Below are 22713 nucleotides of genomic sequence, written 5' to 3' on the forward strand. Positions count from 1 at the left end.
TATTTTTAAAAATGAGATAGTCATACCATCTGGAATTTAATTTTGTAAAGAGTATACCATAAAGCCATAGATTTATTTCCTTCTAAATGGATAGTCTGTTGTTCCTACGGAAGAGGGAATTCTTTTACAGCGGAACTGGAACACTTTATGCTTCTCTGAGGATGCCTATTTATCTGGCCTTGACACTTGGCCAAGATAAGTGTGGCAAGATTTCTGATGTGCTTACTCTGGGATTTCTCTGTCCATTTCAAAGGTAAGAAGTGTGATGCTCAGAAAGGCCCCATAACTAACAGACGTTGTAACTGAGATGGCATCCACACGTCCAAACTGTGAGTTTCCACCTGCAGTCACCTGCACACTCACAGCAGCACAGGTTCTGGTGGGAGGGAGGAATCCACTCTTCTTCCCCTGCCCTGGCTCCATCCTTTCCCACTGTACTTTCAGGACACTGTGGGCTACTGAAAGGGAAGATACAGAGAGAGGGAGAGAGACAGGATGTCCTTATTCTCAGGGATACTGCTTGAGCAAGTGCTCGGATCCAAGACTTTGTACCTGGGCCTCCCTGGGACTTTTTTCTTCTATCCCAACAGCATCCCAAATCCTGCTTCTGTGTGGCTTCTTTTTTACCAAGAAACAAGTACACATTTTATTGTTGAGAAACATTTTCTTAAATAATAGTGTTCACTTCATTCCTTACCGAAACAGCTCTGAGTGACACTTTCCTTGCCAGTCTGCATCTGTAGTGCCTATGTTGTGGCTATGTTCAATATAACAAGAGATATCTTTGGCATTTTCTTCCCGTAGCTTCATAACTTGTGGCACATCTTATACAAAAAAAATGTAGATTTACAGAAAAATATGCATATAAATGACTTATTAATTCCAAAACGTAGTAAATAACATAGCAAAAGCTTTATCAAACCCATTTCACGCACAGCCGGACAGATCTGTTATGCATAATCTCTAATGTATCTGCAGCATTTTATAAATTAGTGCTCTGACGTGAAAAAGGAGGTTTAAAAAAAGCCCCTTTCATAATGTTGATGACTCTAATTTGTCTATCATTGCTTTTCAGAGTCCTTGAATTTATACTCATCACACACATATCACCATTCTTATAAAAGCAGTTATTTTAAGGGAAAAGTTGCAATCATGATATAAGTGACACTCAAAATTTGATGTTATTAGGAGTTGAGTAGAGAACTAACTTTCCCTTTACAAACACAAGTCTGAAACAGGAGCGTCATGCACATCCACGTAGAAACATCAAAGTCAAACCACAGGAAGAGCTTCACTGTGGGGAGTGGTATGGTCACCACCAGGAGGTGTCTCTTGGATCTAGAATGGCCTCTCGTCTCCCAGTGCAACTGCTCCGAGTCTCCTGGAGATTCCAGCCCGTGTCTTTCTTATGCCTTTTCTAGGAGACTTTACAACTATTTCTGGTGCAGCGTTTGGGCGGGCTCTGGGGTGGGCGGGAGACCTTAACTTTGCGGAGGCTGCTCCTCTTGTGAGTGGAGCTGGCGGTGAGGGAGTAGGATCGGCCGTGCATCCTCCTGGTGTTCAGGCCATTGGCCATCAGCCATCGAGAATGATTTGAGGTGGCTTCTTAAGGCCATAGGGAGCGGTAGCTTGTCCATCAGGTGCACAGGCGTGCAAGACACCACTGCTCGGCAGCCTAGGTCCTGCGGGCTCAGTACCTTGCTGGGCCACGAGAGCCGGTCCATCTCATGCCACAGCAGCACGACCCTGGCCAGCTCCGTGAAGGACTCGGTGACGTTGAAATTGCAGAGGGCTGACCTCAAAGAAGATCACGCCCAGGCGCTCCCCGTAGGCCTGGGCCTGCTCTGTGGGGAGCTGCCGCTTAAAAGCCAGATGCAGGCGGATCAAGGATTTTAGGGACACTGGGGGCGGACTCATCGATCTCCTTGATCCACCGGTCGATGCCATCAAAGGACCAGCAGTTTGCGATGTCGTAGACGAGGATCACACCCTGTGCACCCCGCGAACAGGAGCGGAATATGGTACAAAATCTTCCCTGCCCAGACGTGTCCCGGCCGGGTGGCCGTACCGGGACTCGGCCGCGTCGTCCTGCAGGCTCGCCAGGATCTCGCCCTTGCCCACGTCGCTGTCGCCCACCAGCAGGAACTTGAGCAGGAAGTCGCAGGCGCGCACCGGGCTGCCCAAGGCGCTCATCGTGCTGCCGCCGCGCCGGTGCCCATGCCCGGCCAGCGGAAGCGCAAAGGGGGCGGCCCGGCACGCGGGACCCCGCGGACCCGCTGCCCGCGACCGCCGCCTGTGTGTGTGGTTTCTTCATGGAAGAAATAGAGGGAGTTCCTGGATTAGACTCTGCTGGTGGCTAGGTAGGGGAGAAGTGTGGGAAGAGGGTGTTCTACCAGATACAGCTTTATCTCTGCATCCATCCATCCATCCATCCTATCCACCCACCCATTCATCAATCTATGCTGGGAGGTTCTTTGCGACGGGATCATGGTCAGAACACAGCAAGGTCTTTGGTCGTTCCAGGAGCGGCGGGAGCCTCTGGGTTGGTAAAGGGAAAGGTAGGAGAGCTTGTGTTTACTCAGCGTCCAGGACGGACTTGGTCAGCCTTCTGCCTTGCTGCTCTCCTCTCATTCAACCCCCTAACTCACCTCTCCGCATAGTTGGGGCAATTCTTCCCATTTTTAGATGAAGAGCTGAGACCACGGGCAGTGACCGGACTTGGTGATGGTGACACCAGCTTCCAGAACACAGTGACTCTTCATGTGAGGTAGTTGTCACAATCAGCTCCCTCAGGGGACTCTTTTCTCTAAGGATGTCCAGATTCCTCATTGAGGACAAAAAGACCAGCACTGTCTGTATACCTTTTGTCATCAGTTCCCTTGATAAACCACTGCAGGGTTTCAGGGTTTGTTTGTTGATTTATCTACATAGCTGCTGTCTGTATCCTTGGCTCCGCTTATAGTTGGAATAATTTTGATGTCAGGCACATTAACTTCTTTATTACTTGTCCCTATACCTAGAACAGACTCCTAGGAAACAGGTAGTAAACATTTGTCAAAGTAATGAATGAATGAATGAATGGCAGGGCTCGCTATTTTTCTTTTAGATTTCCTTTATATCTCCACTTCGTTCTTAACACGATTTTAAATATCTAGCCTTACCCGGTGCTAGGAGATTTCACTTCTTGATAATTGTCTTAAGGAAATAATCTTACAAGTGTGCTAAGGTGTGCAAAATAATGCTTAAGAAATTATTGTTTACAGTAATCAAAAAAATGGAAAGAATCTAACTGTTCAAAATGAGGGATTAATTACACGAACAATGACACATATCCTAATGCTTTGGAAAATGTCATAACTTGAAAGAAACAAATCTGGTTTATTTCTATGGACTATGTCAGTGCTATCTTGATAAGAGAAAAAGAAGCTAGAAAATAGAATGATGTACATATTTCTGTTTTGCTTCTTATGTGCGTGTGTGCATGGGTGTATGTTCACAGAAAAATATTGCAAATGAGTTATATTAAAAAGTAACAGTGGCTAAATCTGGTAGTGGACCAATGGGTTTTATTTTATTTCTTTATCTTTGCATTAATTTCTATGTCTGAAAATTTTGAATGTAATTAATTGAACATTGAAGAGGTTACTGACATAAGTAGTTGCCTTAATTTATACCTACAATGAGCCAGAGTCTGTGCTTAGTACTTAAACATAATTGCATGTAATCCTCCCAGCATTCCTGGGAGGGAGATTCTTTCTTTCCACTTTACAGATGAGCTCAGGATCCTCAGTGGGTTTTCCAAGTTTTAACAGCTACTGAGACACAGAACTAGGATTTAAACCTGGACAAAAGTGACACCTGAGGTCTTACACAATGCTATCTCCATTCTGATGGTATTAACACAAGTCTATACATGTGACAGAAGTCATGGAACTGTAGACCAAAATATCCAGCGTTATATATATTAGTTTTAAAATTAAAAATTAAGTCATTCAGGATGAAGAAGATGTGTAGTGTATATATATATATATTATACACACACAATGGAATACTACTCAGCCATAAAAAAGACAAAATCGTCCCATGTGCAACAACATGGATGGAACTTGAGGGAATTATGTTAAGTGAGGTAAGCCAGACAGAGAAAGACAGACACCATATGATTTCACTCATATGCGGAGGATAAAGGAACACATGGACAATGAGATCAGATTAGTGGTTTCCAGAGGGGAAAGGGGTTGGGCGTGGTCATAATGGGTAAAGGAGCACACATATATTGTGACTGACAAATAATAATGTATAACTGAGATTTCACAACGTTAAAAACTATTGTGACATTAATAAAAATGTTAAGCTATTCATCTGAAGGATTAATAAATGAAGGAAGGAGCCATCTGCATATCCCACACTTTAGTGGGAAGATAGAAGACTATTTTGAGATCATTACTCATAAACTCAAACATAAATGGGGACCAGCTGGATATATCAACGTGTGAAGCAGGACAGGAGAAAAAGTTCACAGCTTCAGTGAGACATCAAGTGACTGACAGAAGTCTTCAGCGTCCCAGACACTGTAGTAAATAAGCTGGAGAGAATCCTCATCTGAAGAAGGTAGGTCACATCCCAATCTCTAGATGATTCTAAATGTTTTCATTGCTAATAAGTGAGCCAGTTAAGCACAAATGTGAGCCAAACTTAACATACTAGTGTTGCTTTTCCAATTTTCCTTTAGGCTGTCAACTCTATGAGGACAGAGCCTGTTTCCCTTGTTCTCCACTGTAATTCCATTGCTTGGGATAGAGTGTTGACCTAGTTAGTAGCTGCTCAAAAATGTTCGTTGAATGAGTGAGTGAATACATTAAAGAAAGACTCAACTATAAATGAATGAGTGAAAAAAGCAATTAACCAATTTTAAAAGAATCAAGGAATGAGTGACTGAATCCATCCAACAATCCATCAATCCACAAATCAGTGAATGATTAATTGAATGAGTCAATGAGTGCTGCTGAATGGTAGAATCTATTAGGCAACATTCCCAGCATGGGACACAGCAATGGAGGGTAAATGGGTAAGAATCCAGGTAGTAGTTCCCAACACCTTAATGTTGGTGCTTGAAAGACTCAAACGTTATTTATATGAAGTTGCCAGTCTCTGAACACCCCCTGAAGATGATCCATATTTTTCTAAGCGGCTAGTTTCAGCGGGAGCATGGACAGCCAGAACAGCACAGAGGAGGTCTACTTCCTCTGGTTGGGCTCTCCCAGTACCCACGGGCTCAGACCATCTTCTTCTGCCTGTTCCTCACGTCCTCTGTCATCACCCTTTTAAGGAACAGCCTCATCCTGCTCCTGCTCTACTATAATCCCCAGCTCCACACTCCCATGTACTTCTTCCTCAGCAACCTGTCTTCCTGGACGTGTGCTGCACCACATCCAGTGTGCCCAAGATGCTCATCAACTGTTTAGTGACTATTCCTATGATCTCATGAGGACAGTGTTCAGCCTAGATGGCTGCAAAACTTTATCTGAGAGTTGTGGAGTGTCTTCTGTTGGCCACCAATGCCTATGATCACTGTGTGGCCACTGTTGACCCCCTGCACTACTCCCTGTGCACGGGGCCCTAACTTTGTGGCCTGTCGGCTGGGACCTCATGGACTGCAGCCTTTCTTCTGACTGTGGTCCCCGTGCTGACTATGCCCTTGGAGTTCTGTGGTCACCAGGTCATCAATCACTTCTCATGTGAGCTCCTGGCCCTGTTCAAGCTTGCCTGCTCTGACCTGAAGTTCTATGAGCTGTTCATGGTGAGCACTGGTGCCCTGATCCTGCTGGCTCCTTTTGCTTTCATTGTGGGTTCCTATGGAAGGGTCTTGGTGGCTGTGCTGCAGATGTGGCCCATGGAGGGCTGTGGCAAGGCCTTTTCTACATGTGGATCACATCTCATAGTGGTGGCCCTCTTCTAAAGCATGGCCACCTTCATGTATATGATGCCTCAGAATAAGACCATCCATGACTGAGACAAGATCATCTCCATCTCCTATGACATCCTCACCCTCATGATGAACCCCTCATCTACAGCCTGCAGAACAAAGACATGAAAGGGACCTTCAGGAGACACTTGGGGAAAAAGATTAACCTCTAAGATGTGCTGCTGAGGGAAAAAGAAATAAATTAATATTCTGGATTACCTAGTTCAGACTGTGAACTGTGTGTTATTTCTTTGCAAGAGTTCTATGGAGGATAGACACACTTACACATTTATACACACTTACACAGAAACACACAAAAACTCATATTTTAAAAAGTGGTTCTGGGGCCAGCCAAGTGGCGCAGTGGTTAAGTTCACACCTTCCACATTCGCGGCCCGGGATCCACCGGTTCAGATCCCCGGTGTGGACATGGCACCACTCATCAAGCCATGCTGTGGCAGGTGTCCCACATATAAAGTAGAGGAAGATAGGCGTGGATGTTAGCTCAGGGCTAGTCTTCCTCAACAAAAAAAGAGGAAGATTGGCAGCAGATGTTGGCTCAGGGCTGATCTTCCTAAAAAAAAAAAAAGTGGTTCTATACTACTTTCCCTGAGGAAATCAAGCAAGGTCAGTGTGTGTGTGTGTGTGTGTGTGTGTGTGATGTGGACAAGAAGGAAACTGTTCTAGAGATTCTCAATGACTGAATGGGAAAAGGGATGACCAGATGGTGCCCTTCACATATTGACTAGTCTTACAGCCTGTTTCAGGCCACAGAAGCCAGCCCCCAGTAAGAACTGACTGTAGTCTCATCTGCTGCCTCAGTAGCTCACTCTAGGAAGCCACAAATGGTGTGTGCACGTTAGAAGCATTTGTACTGCTGCAAGAGTGGCACCTGCCAACTTGTGCTTTCCTACCTGGGCAGTGTGTTTCTGTCAAGAACTATGAAAGATCTCGGATTTCACTCTAGGTGGTAGAAGATGTTGGTAGAAGACGAGAGACTACTGGGTCAGAGACAAAGGACTTTAGTACTCCAGCTAAAGAATTAGCTAACGCTTCTTGTTTGTTTGTGCCAGTTCTCTATGCTCTCTAAGTCCCACAGGGACAATCACAAAGAGCTTTTGATGGATAACTACGTGTGCAGTGGGATGCATTAAAGGAGAGGAACACTGAGTTTGGAGGATTTACTCTTTGTATTCAGTGGAAGCAAGTCTGCTCTTTCTCTGTGTAGGAGACGTCTTTTCATGCTGCAAGGTTTCTCACTGCCAACACAAGCCTGAGAATTGTCTTTGGGAAAGAGTAGTCAGGTTTGCAGTCCTGGCATTCCCATGAAGAAGCTGCATGGGCACTCAGGACCCAGTGATGATTGCTTCTCCCAACACCCTCCCTTCCCTCTCCAGTGCTCTCTGGTGTGGTCCCATTTGGCAAAAGGGGAAAATTGAAGCACATAGAGTGACAGACTAGCCCAAGACCCACCACTTGACATTGGTACAGGCAAGATTGAAACCAGTTCATCTGATGTGATGTGCCCTTGCAGCATATCATTGCTGAATATTGCAAGGAAAAGACTAGATATTAAGTCTTCAGCTGGCTGTGGTTCCCTTATGTCCTGGCCTGGCTGACTCTACACTATCCCCTATGACAGAGGTGTCATACTTTCCCATTTTGCAGAGAATTTTGAAAATCATAATCATAGGTGGCATGTTTAACTACTGCTGTGTACTAAACTCTCCAAATTACTTTACTTGCATTGTTTCCTTGTCCATAAGTTCGATATTATCTTTATAGGAAAGACTGGTACTTTGCACGGAGAAAGCAGGCAAATATTTCCATGGTTAAGCCCATGACTTAATCTGCCCAGCCCCTCCATTGCCCAAGATCTGTCCGTGGTGCTGAAATCACAGTGAGACTATGGTCTCGATGACGGCTAAGGGAGGCATGTGATGCTAACTGTCTTGTGCAAAGGTGACCTTAAAGCATATTTATGGGGTAAAGTGAGGTCAAGCTCCATAGTTTTTAAAAGAAGAACCGGGGTCATGACATGCCTTCAGCCACACATACAGTCTGGGTATGTATTTATCCCATCACTCCACAGTCACATAGCATACACATGTGAAGGACCCATGCTGGGTGATGAGGCCATAGAGTAGAGATAAAGTATCTGTGATTCCTAAATTCAAAGCATCTACAGTCCATGATGTGTCTATGGTTCTATGGTGTGTGTAGGTACTATGCTGATCACAACATTCACATGCTTGTTTCCTTAATTTTAGAGCAGTGCCTATATAAAAAACTGCGCTGATTGTTAAAAAATTGGGTTTGATGACCCTGAAAAAAATCATACTATTTTTAAGAACAGATGACAAAAAAGAGGAAAAAGGACAATATGGGAGAAGGAGAGTGAAAATATGGTGGGAGAGAAAGTGAAAGAGTGGGAGAAAAGTACCTTCAGATAGAAAGAAATTCTAGGAGAGAAATAGAGAAGTAAATAGAGAAAGTCAGAGAGAGACAGAGAGTAGAAGAAACCAGAGATGCAGATACTGACCAGGTGAGTCAGAGAGACAAAGAGAAATGAAACAGAGTGAGGGACAGAAAGGTAGTGACAGGGAGACAAATAGAGATATTTGCAAAGACTACAGCAGAGAAAGACTAAGGAAAAAAGGCAGAGATATAAAGAACGATGAGACATTGAAGAGGGAGGCAGAGAGAGAACTTCAGAGAAATGGATGGGGAGATATTTAAACAGATCTATGAAAAGGGAAAAGACAGGAAGAGAAGGAAAGAGGGAGGAAAATACAAAAGACAAAGAAATAAGCAAGGTTTCCTCCCAGGCTGCCTTCAATTCTCGCATCCAGAGAGGGTAGGCAGAGGTCCCAGAAGAGCCCAAGAGAGTCTGTGCTCTTGTGCCAAGGCCTCCCCACCAAAACCTCATTAGCAATGGCCAATTAGGGTTCCTTGTGGGAGCTGAGGGTGGTGCCCAGAGCCCTGGCCTGGGGTGTGTGTTTAAAATGGGGAGACTGATAGTTACTTCCTTCAGTCCCTCGTGACAAGGTTCTCCAAGGAACCAGTTAGAATGCTTTAACTCTTCCTGTGATGAGGCCAATTGGACTTCTTGCTACTGTCTCAGCTTCTGAGCCCCAGCACCGTGAATCCCAGACAGAGTGCCCACCGCTAGTCTTGGGCAACCATCTGACTGCTCTGCTATGGGGATGTGGAGCTTCGAAGCTGCCTTACAGTGAAGAAGGAATTAGGAGATTTCTGTGTGGAGGTGAGTCTGTTGCAGGTCATGGATTCCTGGAGAGACTCACATGCAGGCATTTTTGTGCTTCAGAGATCAAAACGTGCAAAATCACTTATGAGTGAGTGTGTTTATGAGGGTGATTTTTCTCCTCAAAGACTGTCGTGACCCAAATGGCACACACTAGCTCTGCATGCACCTCTTCCGTATGGCCTCACCTGCACCCATGACTTCAGTTGGTTTTTAAGTGCTGAGGGCATTTGATCATCCAAAATCTCCATTTCTAGCCATCATCCCTCTCCTGAGCCCCAGAGTCATGCATACAATTGCCTATTGTAGACACTATTTCCCCCCTCCCCCAAAGTCCTAAAAAACAACAATTTCAAGAGACCAAGTTGCCTTCCAAAATGGGAGTATTTGGAGAGCAAGGATTCTTAGCATTCACTACATTCATCAAATTATAAGCACAGCTGCACACGCATAAGACCCCTGTTCACTCAGAGACTAGAACCCACAACTTTTCTCTGATTACCTCAGGTTTTGCAAATCAGAATTGTGCTCTCTGTCGTGCTCCATGTCTTCTAGCTCCTACATGATCTGCCCCGTGCTAGCCTCTCCATCCTCACCCATATTATCTTTCCTTTTACTCACAACACTCTGGCCACTGACCTTCTGTCTGTTAAACCAACCAAGCTACTCCTGCCTCAGGACATTTTCACTTGCTGCTCCTCCACCTTGAATGTTCTTTCTCCAGATCTTCACTTTGTGGATCCTCCTCGTCTTCAGGATATCCACATATCTAACATATGACTCAAGTGTTACATTCACTGGCCTCTGCTTTAAAATAACCCACTTGCTGATCACATTCTATCATATTACACCCTAGTATTTCCTCCATAATGCATAGTCTCTCTATGAAATTACAGGACTGATTAATTGTTAGTTGGTTGGTTATCTCCCTCCTAAGCTGCAATATACATTCCGTGAGAGGAAGGACATCATCTATGAGTTTCTCTAATGAACCCCAGGGCCCAGCACAGTTCCTAACATTTGTTCAGCGGGTGTTCAATAAATGCTTGAGTGGGTGAACAGCAAGGCATAAAGGTCTCTAGAGGCTGATGTATAAGTGGAAGGTGCTGGGGGTGCTGGAAAGATATTCCAAGGGATGAAGGGTCTCGTAGGAGTGTTAAGGAATTTCCACCTTATCCTGGAGGCCAAGGAGACCCATTGAAGATTTTCAAGCAGGGAAGGGACATGATTAATATGTTGCTCAGGAAAATCACTAGTATTGAATCTGGAGATGGGAGACAAGACAGTGGCCACTGCAGCAGACAAGACCAGAGGGGATGCCCTCAATGAGGTGAGGGAAGGATGAGAGAGGATCAGGAAACGGGGGGCTTTCAGCACCATCTGTCTTTATTCTGAGATGAAAACAATTCAGTGTTAGTGAGAGTTATAGTCCTAGGAAATTTGAGAACATTTCTTTAAGTCTTTGAAGAGAAAGTCTGCTAAGCATTTTTTAAAAAAGTCTCCCTTGGTCCTTCCTTCACAAGTCTAAATATATTTAATTCTTTCAGTATTTTTCCTATAACATGGTTTCACAAAGCTTTGAGCACACTGTTCTCCTCAAGGGCCCTAGAATTGGCTCAGGGACCAATCACCTCCAAATTTATATGCAAAATGTTATGCATGGGATATTTCCTGGGGAAAGATCTGTGTCTTTTCCGCACTCTCAAAAGGAGCCCTGATACAAAAGAGATTAAGAACCAGTGTCCTATAATGGCTGGAGCTTGGTGTACGGGGAGATACCAACAACATCAATAAAAGTAATAGATTATAACAGTAATAATCATAACAACAACAATTATAATAGTTACACTCATAGGGCACATTCCATGTGACAGGCAGTTTTCTTAGGGCTTTATGTGTATAAACATTTTTCAGATAAGTGTTTTTTATTTGTAAAGCAAAATATTTAGGCAGGGTTTCACTCTTTTTACTCCAACAGAATTTCTGATTTTCAGAGATTTTATTGACTTTTAAGAAAATTGTACTAAGTCATAAGTGTAAAACTCAACATCTCGCGGAATTTATGATATTAATGTTATGTCAAATATGTACAATTTAATGGGAAGCTAAATGACTATGAGACACTTTTTAATTAGAGATCTGGTATGCACAAATTGAAAATTGTCAGAAGTTAATTTGAGACTGTATCCTCCAACATTAGTTTAAAATGAGAATAAAGTTGATATTGTAGCAATCTAAAGAAACAACTTATTATTAGAGATTTTACCACAGATCTGGAAATCTATCTAGGCCACGTTGAAGATAAATTAAATAACTCTAAAATGAAAGGAAGTATGCCAACTTTGCTCATCATTATATCTCCAGCACCTAACACCAAATCTAGCCTGCAAATTATTCACAAAGTATATTTGCTGAATAAAGAAGAAAGCACGCACACACTCTATATAATTATTCTCTTTCTAAAAAGTTGTAGCAAAGACCTCTTGCTGGCTTCTACATTAATTTCATCAGATCTAGACATACTTCTGTATAGACTCTAAATGCTTCTTTACTTAACAATAATTTCAGCTTTCACGCTACAGAATGCCTAATAGACCAGTCCTAGGTAGGAATTGGAACTCATTACCTATTGAAACAGTAATCAGGTTAGGATTATAATGCTCTTATAACACTCTTTACTTAACCAATATATTCTTCAAATGTTTGTGACTTAGGTATAGTAATTGTCATCACCTTACAAATGAGGAAACTGAGGGTCAGAGAGTCTACACCATTATTCCATGACAAAGGCAGAATCTTCACAGAACCAATCAGTTGCAGAGACCCCCACTCTCAGCCACTGTCCTCCATTCTTTCAACAAATATATACGGGAATTTCCTCATTGAAGGCTCTGGGGTCAGCCCCAGGGATGTGGTCAGCTGGGAACAAGGCCAACAAATTCCCTGTGACTTCTGAAAGATGGGTGCCCTCTATAGACTTCCTAGGAGTGGTCTTCTCCTGGTGGAGGACCAGGCCAGATTTCTCATGTGTTCACTGCCTGCCCTGTGCTTGTCTGTTCCAGGCCCTGTGCTTAGAGAGGAGGAGTGGAGACCAGAGTCATAAGCCCAGCTCTCCCCAGAATGGACTGACAGCAGCCACTGGTACAAAGCAGGAGAAGGAAGGAAAAGGAGGAGGGAGAAGCCAGGGAAAAAGTTGGGAAGGATGTTGAGAGATGAAGGAGAGAGGAAAGCAGGAAGATGAAGGGAAGAATGATGATGCAGAGGAATAGCCTGAGAGGAGGCGAAGAAAGTGACTATCAGAGACAGAGAAATCTGTAGGGAGAGGAGAAAATTGAGAACTGCAAGGAACCATGAGAGTGATAGGGAGGGAAGGAAAGACAAGAGAGCAGAGAGAAGACAGATGTGTGAAAATAAGGGACAGGCAGAGGGAAAGGAAAGAGAAAGACATAGAGACAAATAAAGCTGGAAAGAAGGAAGAAAAAGGAAAAAGAGAAATAGAGACTAAGGAAGGAAGAGAGGGAAGCGGGAGTGAGAGAGGGAAAATGAAAGACCCAACTGGAGGATCCACAGCAGGACACCGCAGAGAAAATAAGACACAGAATAAATAGAAATGGAAGAAAACCATGGAATACAGAAGCAATGAAATAAGGAGAGGAAAGGAGAAATAGAAATGAAAAGATTGTGAGAGATCAAGAGGAAACGGGGGAAGGAGAAGACAACCCCAGAGAGGGGAAGGGAAAGAGGAGTTAGGAAGAGAGAGAGCAAGGAGGTGCTGACCATGGCTCTCTCTTGTGTGGGTCATGAGCTCTTAGAGAAAATTGCCCTCATTCCAGCAAAATGGACAAAGGCAACTCACAATTTAATGTTGGGGGTTTGCAGACTCCTGAAGCATGACTGTGGACTCAGGGTAACTGAGCTTGGTCCATGGAGTGGAAAAAGGGGCTTTCAGAATCTGTGCCTGGTCCATGGAGCAAGATGAGAGGAGTGTAGAGAAAGAAATGAAGGGAGAGCATAAGAGGTGAAAAGAAGGTGGCAGAGAAGGTGGGACTGGGCGGTGTGTAAATGACCCCTGGGCTTATGTTTGGGGATGGGGGTCATGACCCACCGGGGGAATGGGTTCCTGTGACCCCCATGTGTACACACACATGCCCTTGCCACAGGATGAGAAGACCAAAAAGAGAGGTGAAGACAGAAATGGAGGGAAACGGATAAGGGAGAAGAGAGGAAATAAAATAGGAGAGAGAGAGAAGTGGAGAGAGAACAGAATGAGGTTTTACTAAATCTCCCAAGTAATTGATCAAGCAATTCCTGTACGAAACATTACAGAAAAGAGAAAAAGATACAATGCCATCTAGTTTATTTCAGGCATGGATAATTTTTGATTGATAACTGGTCAAAAGATTGATAGTTGACGAAACTTTTGTCAGGCACGGATAATTTTGATCTGATAATTGGTCAAAATAGTACAGGAAACACAGTCTAAAAGTATAATCAATATGAAACAAAAGACCCAAATAAACTTGTAATTAAGCAAAACCAGCATTCTAACAAAATATGTATACAACATGAAACAAGTAAGTTTTATTCCAGGAATGTAAAGATGAAATATTCAATATAACTGGAATGGCATAGAGAGAAGATTATTGGTTCCAAATTGAGAATGTTTAGGTTTGAATCACACCCTGAAAGTTTAAATGGCTGTATTAACTTGGGCAAATTAGTTCACCTCTCTATACCTCAGTTTTCTCATTTATAAGATGGCAATAACAGGAAAATAATAATAACATAGCAATATTAAGAAGAAAACTTACCTCATAGGGTATTTATGAGGATTAAATGTATTAATCCACATAAAAGCTCCTGAATTACTTCCTAGGACATAATTGGTGCTCAAAAACTATTAGATATAACTGTTCGAATGTATATCAGTGTACAGCCATGTGTCACTGAATGACAGGGATACATTCTGAGAAATGCATTGTTAGGCAATTTTATCACTGTGTGAACATCACAGAGTATACTTACACAAACCTAGACAGTATAGCCTGCTACACACCTATGCTCTATGGTACTAATCTTATGGGGCCACCATCGTATATGTGGTCCGTTGTTGACCAAAACGTCGTTATGTGGTGCATGACTCTAATTCACGTTAACAGGATGAAGAATAATGTATGATGATGAAAAGCAATAAATGTCAGAAAAGTATTAGATATAATACAGCATTTACTTATGATCCAAATAAACAAATATCTTAGTAGATTAGAAGAAGGGGTAGCTTTCCTTAATCTGATAAAGGATGTAAAGAAAAGACACCAGTAAACATTAGTTGAATCCTTACAAAGGTCGGGAGAAGGCAAGAATCTCTGTTGTCATGGCCACCATTCAACCCTGTCCTCAAGTTCTCAGCCAATGCAAGAAGACAAGAGAAGGAAATGAGACGAATGTGGATTCAAAAGGCAGAGAGAGGAGAAAAGAATAGAGCTGGATGTGATGGTTAAAAGCCTGGCCTCAACAGTCAGGCAAGACTTGGTTTTTGGTTTGTTTTTTCCTCTGGTTGACATTAACAAAAAATGTGTCTCAGCATTTGTTTCCTCATGTGTAAAATGGGAATAATAATAACACCACTTTCCTTGCAAATAAGTGAGTTAGTGCATACACGGTGCTTAGTGGAATGTGTGGCCCACCCACAGTGTTCAAACAATGGCAGCTGCTGGTATTATCATTGTGAAACAGAAAGCAAGATGTGGATACAGAGAAATATGAGGTAAGAGGCAGAGGAAAGAGGGAACCAGGAGCATAAGAAATGACAGGAAGACCAGAGAAGGATGAAGGGTGTGGGAAGACAGATGGAGAAACAAGAGAGAGGAGAGGAATAAAAATACAATATTGTGAATGAGGCACTGTGCTGGGTGTATCCATTATGCAACCTTCCCAATCCTGTGAGATGGATTTTATGATCATTACTTTATTTATTTTTTATTTTAAAAATTATTTTATTGAGGTCACATTGGTTTATAACATTGTGTAAATTTCAAGTATGCGTTATTATATATCAATTTCTCTGTAGACTGCATTGTGTTCACAGAAAGCCTAGCTTTCATACACCACCATGCACATGTTCCCCTTTACCCCTTTCACCCTCCCCCCATCTCCTTCCCTTCTGGTAACCACTAATCTGTTCTCTGTATCTATCTGTTTGTTTATCTTCCTCATGTGAGTGAAATCATGTGGTATTTGTCTTATTTCACTTAGCATAATATCCTCAAGGTCCATCCATGTTGTTGCAAATGGCACAATTTAATCTTTTTTTATGCCTGAGTAGCATTCCGTTGTATATATATACCACATCTTCCTTATCCATTCATTCATTGATAGACACTTGGCTTGCTTCCAGGTCTTGGCTATTGTGAATAATGCTGGAATGAACACAGTGGTGCATATATCTTTTAGAATTAGTGTTTTCCTATTCTTTGGATAAATACCCAGAAGTGGGATAGCTGGATCATATGGTATTTCTATTTTTAACATTTTGAGAAATGTCCATACTGTTTTCCATAGTGGCTGTACCAGTTTGCATTCCCACCAGCATACACTGATTGCTATCTTAAGAGAGACATAAGTCCTGTTTGGAAAGGTTGGGAGTAACCTGGCTGGCACTGCGCAAAGACAAAGTTGAGACAGAGGAAGGGAGTGTAAGAGGAAAAACATATTGCAAAAAGAAAGGGAAAGAGAATGCAGAGTTTGGTAGGACTAGAGAGATAAGAGGGAGGAGGACGGGAGAGAGACAGAGAAGGGAGGAGGGAGGAGGGAGGAAGAGAGGGAGAGAGAGAAGGAGAGAAAAAGAAACAGAGAGACAGAGAGAGGGAGGGAAGGAGGAGGAGGTAAGAAAGCAAAGAGACAAAGGAAAAAGATCAGTGCCGACACCCCCAGCCCCAGAAGTGGCTGCAGTGGAGCCTCACAGCTACCTCTCTCCCCCAGGATGGGCGCGGCCAACTGGAATGAGACAGGGACCTCGGACTTCGTGCTGCTGGGGCTGTGGACCCCGCCACCCCTGCGGCCCTTGCTGTGGGCCGCCCTCCTGGCGGCCTATCTGGCCACAGTACTGGGCAACGGCGCCCTATTGGGGCTGATCGCACTAGACCAGCGGCTGCACCGGCCCATGTACCGCCTGCTCGCCCACCTGGCGCTGCTGGACACCGCGTATGTGAGCACCACACTCCCGCAGGCGCTGGTGCACATGGTGGCACGCCGAGCAACCCTCTCCCCGGCACGCTGCGGGGCCCAGCTTTACGTGGGGATCTCCCTGGGCAGCTGCGAGACCATTCTCCTGGCTGCCATGGCGCTGGACCGCTGCCTGGCCGTGTGCCAGCCCCTGCGCTACTCGGCCATTATGACACCCCCACGCTGTGCAGCCCTGGCCGCCACCGCGTGGGCGCTGGGCTTTCTATTGTCTGTGCCCAACGCCGTGGCTGCGCTGCGCCTGCCCTTCTGCCCCGGGAGGCCCCCGGTGGACCACTTCTTCTGCGAGCTGCCCGCTGTGCTGAGGACGGCGTGTGCGGACACCACTGCCAATCACATGCTGGTCTATGGCTTGGGCACGCCCATCCTCTTGGTGCCCTTGGCCTTCATCCTTGCCTCCTACGCCTTGATTCTGGTCGCCGTGGGCCAGCTACCCTCCGCCAATAGCCGCTTCAAGGCACTGTCCACCTGCAGCTCTCACCTGGCCGTGGTGGGTCTCTTCTACGGCACGGTGACCGCCATGTACCTGCGCCCCCGGGGATCCAGCGCTCTCCCCGCCAAGTGCCACAAGCTGGTGGCTGTTTTCTATCTTGTCATCACGCCAGTCCTGAACCCGCTCATCTACAGTCTTCGAAACCGCGAGGTGCATGCGGCAGCCCGCTATGCCCTTGCCCGGCTCCGGGGGTCGCGCGCTGTGCTTCGCTGACCTGGAGGAACCGGAAACAGAGCTGGAAGCTCCTCCCAGCTCTGACGCGTAGCTTTGTCATCTTATACACATTCCTTTAGCTCTCTGAATCGCTGAGCGCCTTTTGGTGCATTCTATCTCTATGAATTTCTGTGCATAGGTCAGGGGCCCACCAACATTTCCTATAAAGGATCAGATAGTAACTATTTTCAGTTTTCCCAGCTATATGCTCTCTGTCGCAACTGCTCAGCTACACCATTGTGGCCTGGGAGCAGCCATAGATGATACATGAATGAATGAGTGTGGCTGTGTTCCAAAAAATCCCTTTATTTATGAACACTGAAATTTGAATTTTATATAATGCTCATTGTCAAAAAATATTCTTCTCTTGATTTTCTTTTTGACCATTTAGTAACATGAAAACTGTTTCTAGCTTGAGGGCCATGGCCAACAGGCAGAAGGCCATAGTTTGCTGACCCCCGATAAAGGACAAAAGACTGACCCAATAGAATCATTGTCAGGGTGTAATAAATAAGGTATGTCAGGCATGGATTTTATGGGTTTTGGGGCCCCCAATCCAATGTAAGACATCCATTGTCACACAGACATTATAGGTTACACTTCATATAGAGTTTGTATGTGCCAAGCATTTTTATAAGGGCTTTATGTGTTCAGCTGCAGAATAACCTTATGAGGTTGCTAGCACTGTGACCCTCATTCTATACGTTTAATGGGTGAGAAAACAAAGGCACAAATAAAAGAGGTAACACATATGGCTAGTAAGTGATGAGTGATAGTCAAGTGCAGGCAGTCAGGTTCTAGAGCCATTTGAAACGACATAGACAGACTTAGAGGGCATTGTGCTAAGTGAAATAAGCCAGACAGAGAAAGAAAAATGCTATAAGATCTCACTTAAACGTAGAAGCTAAAATTAAGATGGATATTGACATGGACATAGAAATAGACATACAGATACATCAACATTGAATTCGACATGGACATGAAATAGATATAGATATGGATGTAAGTAGAGAAAAAGGGATATAGATGTAGGTATAGACACAGACACAGGCATGGAGGTATCTGAAACTTCACTTACTCTTATGCCCTGAGATGCTGATATTCTCTGCTCTATTCTATTTTTAACACTGTTTGTGACTTACGGAACTGATTCGCTTTTTATAAAAAACTTAAACAGGCATCTGGCATAAAGTAGGCATTCAACAAATGACAACAGTCATTTGCTTACTCATTCATTCATTCTACAAACACATATTGAGTGCTCACAATATGACAAGAACTATTGCTGGCCCTGGAGCTGAGGCTCTGTGGTTGGGCATGACTAGTGAGCATTTACTGATGGCATGGAAAGAACGAGGCATTGTGCTAATCACTTAGAATCATGATTTATTTTGATCATCAGACACACACACAACACGAGGAGGTAGGTACTATTTTTATGACCCGTTTATGGAAGAGAAAACTGTTGGTGATGATGTTCAAACCCCTTGCCCAAGCACGTGGGGAAAAGTGTGGAGCCCACACATCCACCACCATCATCAATAGCTAGTATTTTCATTTTCTACAATAAGGCCCTTAAAAAGGCTATTTTTACCTTTGTGATTGATTGAACCATGGCGGCCATACAGGAAAGAGCACAAATCATAAGCATAGAGCTTATTTCAGCTCCCCAGACATACCGGCAGGCATGGGGTGTGGGGACGTGGGGCCAGGATGGGGAGATGGGTAGGGGCAAACTTCAGGGGCCCTCAAACATCAGGGTGAAGATTGCGGGTTTCTTATGTGATGACAGGAGCAGACAGAATCCAGTCCATCTGAGATATCCCGGAGGCAGGAGTTCAGAAGGAGCGTGGGATGGAGAAGCCCAGGAAGAGGGAATGTGGTGGAGGCCACAGCCTCTAGGGAAGCAGAGGCTCCACACTCCCCATCTCCCACTGCCTTCACATAGGGCACAAAGGCACGGAGTTGGTAATGAGCAGAATTCTCTGTGGGTCGAGTCCTCAAGGCTTTCATCCTGTGTCCAGAGCCAAAGATTGAAATCTCTGATTCCTGTGATCCCAGCCAGCCCCAGAGCTCCTGGATCAAGGGGGTAATCAGAGCTTTGTCCTTGGTTCCAGACAGACCAAGAAGGAGAAGGTAAGTGGGTCCTTCTTGAAGGAGAAGGGCTCCAGGCTGTGAGGGGAAGAGGTCTGGGGCTCTGCCTGACTGTGTGATGCTGGGACAGCCAAAGTCCCTCTCCAGATAGTGATGCTAATCTGTAACAGTGTTTCATGGCATTATCGTTCTTTGATGGTGATGATGATGATGGTGGTGATGATGATGATGGTGATGATAATGATGGTGGTAATGGTGATGAAGCTGGTGGTGGTAGGAGTAGCGATGAGATGGTAGTGATGAATTTGACAAACACTGCAAACAGTTGTTGAATGCTTACATGGCTTGTACATGATCTCGATGAATTCTCACAACAGTCTTATATGGAATAGACACCATTATTATCACCAGTTTCTAGGCCAGGATACAGAGGCTCAGAGAGGCTTAGTAAGTCACACAGCTAGTAGATGGCAGAGCTTGAGTTTAAGTTTCCATCTGGTTGGCTTTAAAATGGGCTTTCTGAAACATTTGGGGACGCTTGCTCTTTGCCAGGCCTTTCTCTTCCCACCAGGCCTGAGCCGTAGGTATTATTACCTCCCATTTGCAGATGAAGGAATGGAGACCTCGTCAAGATTAAGCACCTTGCCCAAGGTTGCACAGCTTATGTGAGCTCTCACTCTGGGCTATTCTCACCCTGGTGTTTGGTGGGATAGTTAAGCTCTAACTCCATCCTCCCATAGCAAGCATTCCACCATTAGTGCTGTTTGCATTAAACCTCTGTTTAGGGGAGTAACTTGAAAGCAGATGATTCCTTTCCTGTCCAGAGTTGAGCATCCTAGGTGAGTCCGGGGCTGCACAGAAGGTTCTGGGTCATTCTGCATCATATGCTCGAGTCATCCCTGACATGACCAGGGAAGCCCTTGAATATGAGACCAAGGGCATGGATGACCTCGTAGGAAACAACAGTTAGTTATTTTGGCCGAGGTTTGGACACTGGCTGACATGTTGCCCCTATGAGCTGTGGGATCCCTGGCAAGTTACTTAACCTTTCAAGTCTTGGTTCCCAGCACTGTTATATGGGGGTGATAGTACCGAGGACTGCCGTGAGGATTCAGTGCATTAGTAACATGCTTGAAACAACACCTGGTACAAAATAAGTCCTGTCTAAGTGCTTGTTGTGTATAATATTGAGTCCCTCTCTTTCTCTCCCTGGGCATAAGTGCTAGCCCGAACATTTATCTGTGTCATTCCCAAGAGGGCAAAGAAAATGGCAGGGATTTCATAGGTGGAGAGTGTGGATACAATAAATGCTGACAGAGAGTGGAGTGGGGAAGGTTGATGGGGAGGCTGTAGCAATGGTCCAGATGACCCACTAGTGGATCCTGAAATCAATTTATAATGGGTTTCTCAGCCTCGGTTGTGCTGGCATTGTGGGTAGAATCATTCTGTGTTGTTGGGGGGCTATCCTGTGCACTGCAGGATGTCAGCAGCGCCCCTGTCTTCTACCCAATACAAGAGGAAGAGAATTTCTTTAAAAATGTGTGAAGGTTAAGCTAAAACTGTCAGGCATTATTGATTTAGAAAAGAAAATCAAGAGTCCATATGCAGCAGGAAGAGGAACCAATGGCGCTGCCCCTCTCTTCCTCCAAGAGTTATTTGAACTTTCTAGAGATCTGAAAGATAACGCCCCCAGACAGGAATTTGATAAACCGCTGGGTCCTGGGTCAGTATAAACACACTGATACCGTTTATGAGCTGCCGTTGATTTTTCCCACCTGCTAGTGTTTTGTTACTTTTTGCAATGTTGTAAAACAATGTTTCTCAGCCTTATTTGCAGTTCAAACAAAAGAAGGTCCTGGTGTGCATTTCTTCTTAAATAAAAAGCAATTTCTATAGTGGTGTTTCTCAAATTTCTTTTGACAATGAGAACTAGGAAGAAAGACAGTTTACTTTCTGGATAAGCACAGACATAACTGAAATGAGAGTTTCATGAAACATTCTCAACCTTATTATACACCATGATCTCATTTAAAAAAAAACAAGTCTACTCATTAAAAGAATGCCGGTCACATCCTACTAAACTTATTTCATAGTGGATCATGATCCACAAGCCGCATTTTGGAAAGTACTGCTCTGCGGCACAGGAAGGATCTGTGCTCTTCGGACGTCAGGAAACTTAGGGAGAAAACACACCGAGAAGCATCGATGCTCCCTGATGGGCAGCTTGTTCTTAGTTTAGTGAGTCCAGCTGGTGAAGCAAATTGTGACTAAAACTCGCTCCATAAGTGCGTCCTTGAACATGGGCAGGCCCAGCAAGGGTGGAGAGGGGAATGTGGATTTAAGGAACATGGGCTTTTGCCGCTCCACGTGGCTCTGAATCCAATCCTGCCGGTCAATTTCATAAAGAGTTGATGAAATCAGACTTGATAGTCAGTCTAATTTTGCAGTAAATGATGAATGTATTATCTTAATAAAATTTAAAAGAGGTAAGTCTAACGTTCCCCTTGACTTTTACGTCCAATTGCAGTCCTCACCTGTAGGGTAACCTCCATCATTGGTTTGGTGAGTGTCCTTCTTTACATTTATATACATATATATGAGCCTGAAGAAAAATACACAGTATCTGTCCAGATGGCCACTTTTTCATAAGTTATGTCATACCATCCTTCTCACTCTACAACTTGCTTTTAATTTTTTGCATAGTACTTCCTGAATATCTTCCATTTCCTTGTATCCGGATTGCATTCCTTTTTGATGGTTGCATAATATTCCATGTGAATCTGCCATAATTCTGCCACCTTCGAAAAACTTCTCACTGCACTTAGAATAAAATAAATAATGCCCAAATCTCTCATCTTGGCCATAATTCTGAAGAGGAGCATGACATGATATGATTTTTTTTTTAATGAAAGTATCGTCTGGCTGCTTTCATGTTTTTAGATGAAGTGCTGAATGCTTTAGTAGAGTTTTTTCATGCAATCCTCCAAGTGAAGGAAATCCTACTATCACCACTTTACAGACAAGAAAGCAGGTTTAGAGGTGATGACACCTGCCTGAGTTTGCTCACACATGGCAGGGCTTGGAAGAAACCCAAGTTCTCTGTCACTCAAAACCCTCTCCTGCCTCCTAATATCACTGTATCACACTTTCTCATTTACTGGTCAAGTCTCTCTTGCCAGCCTGGTGTTTTTCTTTTCAAACTGCAGGTCATGACCTATTAGTGTATCCTGAAATCAATTTATATCAAGGTTTTTCAACCTCGATTCTTAGAATCTTTCTGGGTGTTGGCAGGGGGTGGGGTGTGGGTGTGGGGAGGGGGTTGTCCAGTGCACTCTAGGGTGTTTAACAGGATCCCGGTCTTCTACCCACCAGATGCCAGCAGCACCCCAGTTGTAAGAACCCAAAATGTCACCACACACTGCCAAATGTCCCTTGGAGGAC

General features: G+C 44.2%; 1 protein-coding gene and 2 pseudogenes across 1 annotated transcript; 2 read left to right on the top strand and 1 right to left on the bottom strand.

Moving 5' to 3' along the window:
* Window positions 1–1327: 1327 nt before the first annotated feature.
* On the bottom strand, window positions 1328–2341 carry LOC106847409 (ras-related protein Rab-40B pseudogene; annotated as a pseudogene).
* On the top strand, window positions 2218–6094 carry LOC106847381 (olfactory receptor 13H1-like; annotated as a pseudogene).
* A 10118-nt stretch (window positions 6095–16212) lies between these two features.
* On the top strand, window positions 16213–17178 carry LOC106847380 (olfactory receptor 2A1/2A42-like). The gene has a single exon (XM_014866635.3). It carries the CDS (start codon window positions 16213–16215, stop codon window positions 17176–17178), a length of 966 nt encoding a protein of 321 aa, XP_014722121.1.
* The last annotated feature ends 5535 nt before the right edge of the window (window positions 17179–22713 follow it).

The sequence above is a fragment of the Equus asinus genome, chromosome 26 (genome assembly GCF_041296235.1).
Source record: "Equus asinus isolate D_3611 breed Donkey chromosome 26, EquAss-T2T_v2, whole genome shotgun sequence".
Classification (NCBI taxonomy): Eukaryota; Metazoa; Chordata; class Mammalia; order Perissodactyla; family Equidae; genus Equus; species Equus asinus.